The 6,633-nt window shown below is 39.4% G+C and overlaps 1 protein-coding gene across 1 annotated transcript; it reads right to left on the bottom strand.

Annotated features, from left to right (window-relative positions):
* Positions 1-3,811: 3,811 nt before the first annotated feature.
* On the bottom strand, positions 3,812-6,292 carry LOC147852227 (uncharacterized). Its single transcript, XM_087334220.1, has one exon. The coding sequence runs from the start codon at positions 5,837-5,839 to the stop codon at positions 4,088-4,090; it is 1,752 nt and encodes a 583-aa protein (XP_087190346.1). The 5' UTR covers positions 5,840-6,292; the 3' UTR covers positions 3,812-4,087.
* Positions 6,293-6,633: the final 341 nt, after the last annotated feature.

Genomic DNA, 6,633 nt, shown 5'->3' with positions numbered 1-6,633 from the left:
GACGGTTCCGATTCCTTTGGCTGGACATCGAGCATTGTTCCCGACCACAACATTGATGGGCTCTTGTAGAGGTGTCCAAGAGTTGTACCAGTCACGATTAATGGTCATATGTTGGGATGCTCCATTATTGAGAATCCAATCTTGAGTCTTCGACAACTTGAGTGTCAACTGAAGAGCACACTTCTTCAGTTGTGACCCATCACTCAAGCTCATCTACGACATTGTTGGCGGACTCAGACTCTCTCCAAGAAGTCTTACTAGAACCATTCTTCTCATCCGCCATCTTCTTCCGACAATCCTTGATTGTGTGAACCTTCTTGTCACAATAGAAACACAATCCATTGAACTTCTTCTTCTTTGGTATCCTATTCACATTGTTTAATTTGGATGCCCCTTTACCCTTAGTCCTAGAGACAAATGTCGAATCTTCCCTTCCTTCTCTTGTCTTCAGTCGAAGCTCCTCTTCAAGCAACATTGCACTTAGTTCATCAAATTTTAAAGGAGTGGGTCAAACCTAAGTGTTCAATGTTGTCACAATGTCATCATACTTGGATGGAAGTTCTCAAATGCACCGACAAGCCATATCCTCTAGAGAGACAACTACTCCAATAGCTGCCAACTGATCTTGAAGATCCTTAATCCTTTTTACAAAGGATTCTACTTTCTCTCCATCAGCAAGCTTCTTTGCAGCAAGCTGATTTTCGAGGTTTTGTATCCTTGTATAGTTTTTGGTTTCATACTGGTTTGCCAATATGCTCCAAGCTTCATGTGCCCTGGTTGTATGTGGCACTAATGTTAGTACAGAGTCACATACACCAGTGACTATGGTACACAGCACATCAGCATTCCTTCTCTTCCAGGCTCGAAGTAGAACAGCACTTGGAGGGATTGATGTGGTAGGGTGTGCAAGGTCAAAGGTCACCATGGGCTTAGGGTCTCCTCCTGTGGGTCCCACAGTTGTCTCCAACAACTCGTAGAAGTCCAAAATGGCAGACATTTTGAACTTCCATAGAGTGTAGTTGGTTCCATCTAGCTTTCCATCAAACAATGGAGGTGGACGAATGCGCAGTGGAGTAGCTGCAACATTTGTGGACAAGGCCATTGATACTCTCTCTATTTAGCTTAAACTCTATTTTTATCTTATTTTTATTTTTACTTTCGATGAATGGGTAAATATCCCATTTTTTTGTAAACCATTTGTCTCATGGGCCAATTTTGGCCTTAGAAGACGTTAATATATCTTTCTTTCTTCTTTCTCTCTCTCTATTTCTCTGTGTTGCTAGACAACAACTACCCGTATATACCTAATCTAGATCAACCTCTCAACTATGATACCATGTTAGAAATATTGAGTATCGATTAGATAGGTATATAGAGTTACAACCACATAGATGGATATATGAAAACAAAACTTCTATTACATATGAGAGTAGCTCACAATGGTAGTTCACCCATGCGCTCACACCTTAGAGCTTAGATGGGATCTGTACCAACTCACTACAAAATTAGTGGGGACTGATGATCGATCCACCATTGTGTAAGAGAGTGGATTATATTCTCTATTTGGTCTAAGTGTAACATTAAATGTGCATATCAGTTGATAGTAGTGGAGATATTCCTTTTCTATCAACTGACTTGTCATTTAATATGACCCAACTCCCTAGATACAAGCTAGTGTTAGATAGTATTTACCCTGAAGTCAATGGCACATACTTCAAGACTAAGTACATTGTAACTTGCCCACAAAATATTCTAGTTGACTTGATTAGCCAATCCTATTACCTATTTCGCTCTTTCCTAAATCCATTGTGTCATACGCATCTACAATTTCCTAGATTTACACCTTATCGATCCATATGGTCGAGTTGCACACTAGCCACTCCTCATTTGGGGCGCTATCACAAAATGTGCACTCTAAGAGCACATATGAGGATAGATTTACAACTTGGGGTTGATCATTGATTATATCTAACAACATATAGTAGGTTACATTAATCAACTGATATATTTTAAGCAAGGCGCTTGTGAGGAAGACAAAACTTCATTTGTAATTCACATCTAAACATTCTCACCACATTCTATAGTTTCCATTAGTATTCTTCTAGCTTGCGCTTAGCCATTGCTATATATTTTCCTCACCAACATGCTTAAGTCTTTTAAAAAGGGAGATAATACACTATTGAATTCTCCTTCATAGTAAGGGCATTTGTATTCTATGTATGTAAATAAGAACTATATACTATACTCCTCCAAAGTTGAACCCTCTTGAACACAAATGATTAGCAATGATACTTTAGACCATCACTCTAAAGAAATCTAAAAAGCTAGTTAACCATCCGCATCTAATCAACCTCATTTATGTGCGTCTATTCAAAACCTACTTGATATACCATAACTATCATTGTTTCTTGTTAGAGCTACAGAGTTAATATCTCAAGCATAAATCTTGACTATAGTTAGACATCACAACATTACCACTATTCAATGGTTCACTATTAAGTATGTCAGGCTCTTTTAGCTTCTTCCACGAAGTAGCTACACCTACTTTTCTCATCAAGGTTTTCTGTGATGCGTAATTGAATGTTTTACTAAGAGTTTGGGCAAGTGGTGTACCTAAGGCCTTTTGACATTTGCCTCCAAATCTCTAGTCTTGAAAAACACCTTCAATCAGATATAGCTTTCTGCCTTTTGCAGAAAGATGTATGCCATTGAGAAAAGCCTCACAAAATTTGCAGTCCCAACTGAAAAACATGTAGTAATATCTAACTCTAAAAACACCGCCAATTGACTTGAGGGAACACATTTCAAGGAACTATGAATGCATAAACTTCACACCTAGCGGGAGGATACATGCATTAAATTGGAGTTGAGGTTGAATCAATATAAAAATGAGCTTTCAATACCAATGTTTGAGATATGCATCCATGTAAGGGAACTCAAAACCCAAGCTCTATAAGAGCCCTAGGTTAGCACATAATTTTGTAACAAGCATATTCTTAATCCCTTGATTGATGCCTCCGAACACCAACCCCTTAAATTGTAAAAATGACCTGGAAGTGAAAGATTCCATGACTGCAATGAGACAAAAAGGAATGCTGAAGGAATCGACCTGGTGACAAGATGAAAGATGAGGTGGTATATTAAGCCTAGGAGAATGGTAAGAAGGTTGTCTTCAGTTAGAAGGGCCATCACCCCTCCATCATCTAACTGTAAACCAACTCTGCAGAAATTCTAAATGGTAATTATACAGACTCACATCCACAATCGAATAGAATACAAGTGATACATCTTTGGATGGAACATCTGTCATATCAAATCATTTGTATTCCTGCATGGAACATCTTTGGACCTTGCTTTATATACTCTTTGGAGTCTGGACCATTACACTATGTAGGTGCTTTCTGTTGTCAAACACAAAACCCTTATTATTGAAGGCTATCTCAAATACAACAAGCACGTATGCATGCCCAAGGACTGCCAAACAAATTGGCTCAATAATGGAAGAAAATGTACGGAAGAGCAAGACTTATACCAAGGATGTTTCAACTAGAACAAAAGTTATAGAAACTTTAGTATACAAGGGAAGCAATTCCAAAGTAATACTTTGGACAAACATAACATACATCCCAGTATAAGATAAAATTTAATATTTTAAAAACCTACCAGGGTGCTTTCCATATATCAACAAATATGTAAAGTATTTTGGAAAGTCCCCTTAAGAAGAAGTCATGTGGCTTTTGCACTCAAAAATATCAAATGAAGTTTTTTAAGACATTTTACTTTACAATTGAAGGAATAATGTATGCTGCAGTTATGGAAAGAGTAACATATCATTATGGCTACCAAAACTTCAGATAACCTCAGTATATTCAGACAAGCACAGCCTGATTCCAAAACCAAAGAACTCCAATCATCAACGTGTATTGACTCGTGTTCATCGAATTTAACGACAAGAAATAAGATAAAGAAATACATACAGAACTTCCTCTTACATGCAGTGAACAGCAAGAATGGGGCTTTGTGAATATTAGATGAGCATCAATATGTTTCAGTTCAAATGGGCCAAACCTTCTATGTCACTATGGAGTTAAGGTTCAAAATTACCACTTTTATCATGTGGAAATACTTGTAGAGGAGGTGGGTGCATCGTAACTGTGTTGCTAATTTCTGAGAAAACTCTTTCACGATTCTCAAAACCAATCTCAGGATCAAAAGACCTCATCTGCGAAGAACCAGAAAAAGATGCAATTGGAGAAGATCGGAAAGTTATAGGAGAGGATGCCTCAGCGTCGAGATGATATGGTCCTCCGAGAGAGTGTCGACTCGAAGGAAAAGGTGAAACCTCTCTTCTCTCATAGAAATTACTCTCTTGCACCTTGTAATACTCTGAGGTCCGGATCTCTTGACACAGAGAACATGGAGCAAAGAACAGCCATTGTGTAAAATCAGTTAAAACGGGCTTTCCGAAACACCACGTCCCAGCAGGCAATTTGTAAGTCTTTCTCATTTGAATCCTCCAAAACCCACCATACAAAAGACCCAGGATAGATAAAATGATTCCTGAGATTCCAAGACCTTTCCTCACATGGTTGTCATCAATGTTTATTGCAGCCAAGGTTAAGATCCAGAAAGGCGCGGAGCAGAGCAATATGAAAGTCACTATGTGCACATATCGGTTTCCAAACCCAAGTCTTTCCATGTTCCATCCAAACACACAAAAAGGGCAAGCTATGGCCAATGTCGCGATATGGGGATCCATGCAGCAATCAAACAGCTTTCCATTCCAACTCGGATTTTCAACAAGAGCTCCATCTTTGCTCACAAAGGAAACATCCCCACAAGGAGCCCGGCCTATCCTCAAAGAGTCTGAACGACCCATCGTGGGCTTATAGATCCGAATAGCTTCAATCATGTGAACATCATTCTCTTCATTTACTTGAAATTCCTTCGCCAATGGACTGAGACTGGCATATATCCCGGCAGCAGCTGGTGCCCCAATTGCTATAGCAAGGCAAAGACCCACTCCTATGGCCGGCCTTTCGGATCTTCTATAGCCCAAATTTATCCCACATAAGGCATACTGAGCAAAGCAATTCACTTGCAAAAGGCTTACCACAATTAGCATGTGGGTCCATTCATGGGGTTTGTAAGTTCCATTCTTGCAATAGATTTCTCGAAGTTTGGTAATATCGTGCGGACGCCATCGGACAAGCATGAACAAATGGAGGCATCTTTGAGGATGCAAGTAAAGGCACATCATAGTGAACAACGCATTCAAGATTTGGTTATTCACTTCAAACCATGCATCTCTTTGAGCCTTTGTGTGAAGCTGGCCATCAAGAAGCCCCACCATTACAAGGAACAGAATAGCTCCTGATATTCCCACAACTAACCCCCATAAACTCACTGCGACATTTTTCGGGTTTTTTAACCACTGCTTCGAAGCTTTTTTGAGCTTTTCAAAATTGATTTCTCCTAAAAGGGGAAGGTGTATGCCTTCGGAAGATGTCTTGGTAGATGCTACTGATGGAACTAGCATTGAAAAATCATCTTTGGATTGCTGCAAGTCTTTTAAAGCTCTTACCGGAGACAGCAGAGTTTTCTGCCAAGACCGCGGTGATACTGATGTTGTTGAAGAGGTTTCAAAGTCATATGCAGACGAGAGTCTCATGGGAGAAGTCGAAGACCATCTTGTTTTCTCTGGTGTGCGGAACAATTTGTCTCTTGATTCTTCTTCTTCTTCTTCGAAGCTTATATTCACAGGCTCTGCAGCAAAGGTGTTAATTTCCGACAGGCGGTGAAAGTGCGGCGGTAAATCTATCTCTCTCTCAGTAGGCATTGATTCAGGTTAGGGTTTCTTTCTTTCTTTCTTTCTTTTTTACTGATGGAAGTTCTATTTAGGGTGTGGTGAACAGAAACAGAACAAACAAACAAAACAGAAAACCCTGATCTATAACCAGTTTGTCAGAAGCTCCTCTATAAAGAATAAAATTCGAAACTAATTTTGACTTTTTACACAGGGTGTACCAAGATCCTCTGCAAATACTTCTCTTTCTTTGTGTCAGGGTGGATTCATACAGGCTAGGGTTTCTGTTCTTTCTGATGAAGCTCCATTTAATACGAGAAGAACAGAAACAGAACAACAACAAAAACAACAGAAAACCCTAACCTCACTAACCAGTCCTCTGTTTTCAAAAATGGAAAACCAGAAAACAACTAACTTTGACTTCTGCTGTGGGTGAACCAAGAATCCTCAGCAAACCCTAAAACTGAGAAATGGGGGGGAAGACGAAGGGAAGAATCTCTGCAAAGCCCGACCCAAAATTTGAAAACGACAGGAAACGCGAAAAGATCTGCTTGGCTTGGATTTTGGTGGGTTTGAAGAAAGAGTCACGAAAGTGTGTTGCGGGGAGGATATTACTCTCTCTGGTTCGAATCTCAATCCAACAACACCCGTAAATCCACCTCTCCAGACTCCGATTGATTGATAAATCAATTGATTCATTTCTTACGGATCGATCTATCAATTCGTATTGATTACTTATAGGATCGATCGATGGATGGATATTGATTGATTATGGATCGAATCAATCAATTGATATTGATTACTTATGGTTTGATTTTTGCCATTGC

The sequence above is a fragment of the Azolla caroliniana genome, unplaced genomic scaffold, assembly GCF_043228905.1.
Source record: "Azolla caroliniana isolate FFs.n. ecotype wild unplaced genomic scaffold, voAzoCaro1.0.p SCAF_18, whole genome shotgun sequence".
Classification (NCBI taxonomy): Eukaryota; Viridiplantae; Streptophyta; class Polypodiopsida; order Salviniales; family Salviniaceae; genus Azolla; species Azolla caroliniana.
This window is presented reverse-complemented; position numbering and strand designations above follow the sequence as displayed.

Coding starts and splice junctions, on each gene's coding strand:
- LOC147852227 (XM_087334220.1), bottom strand. CDS start 5,839: ATGCCTACTGAGAGAGAGATAGATTTACCGCCGCACTTTCACCGCCTG.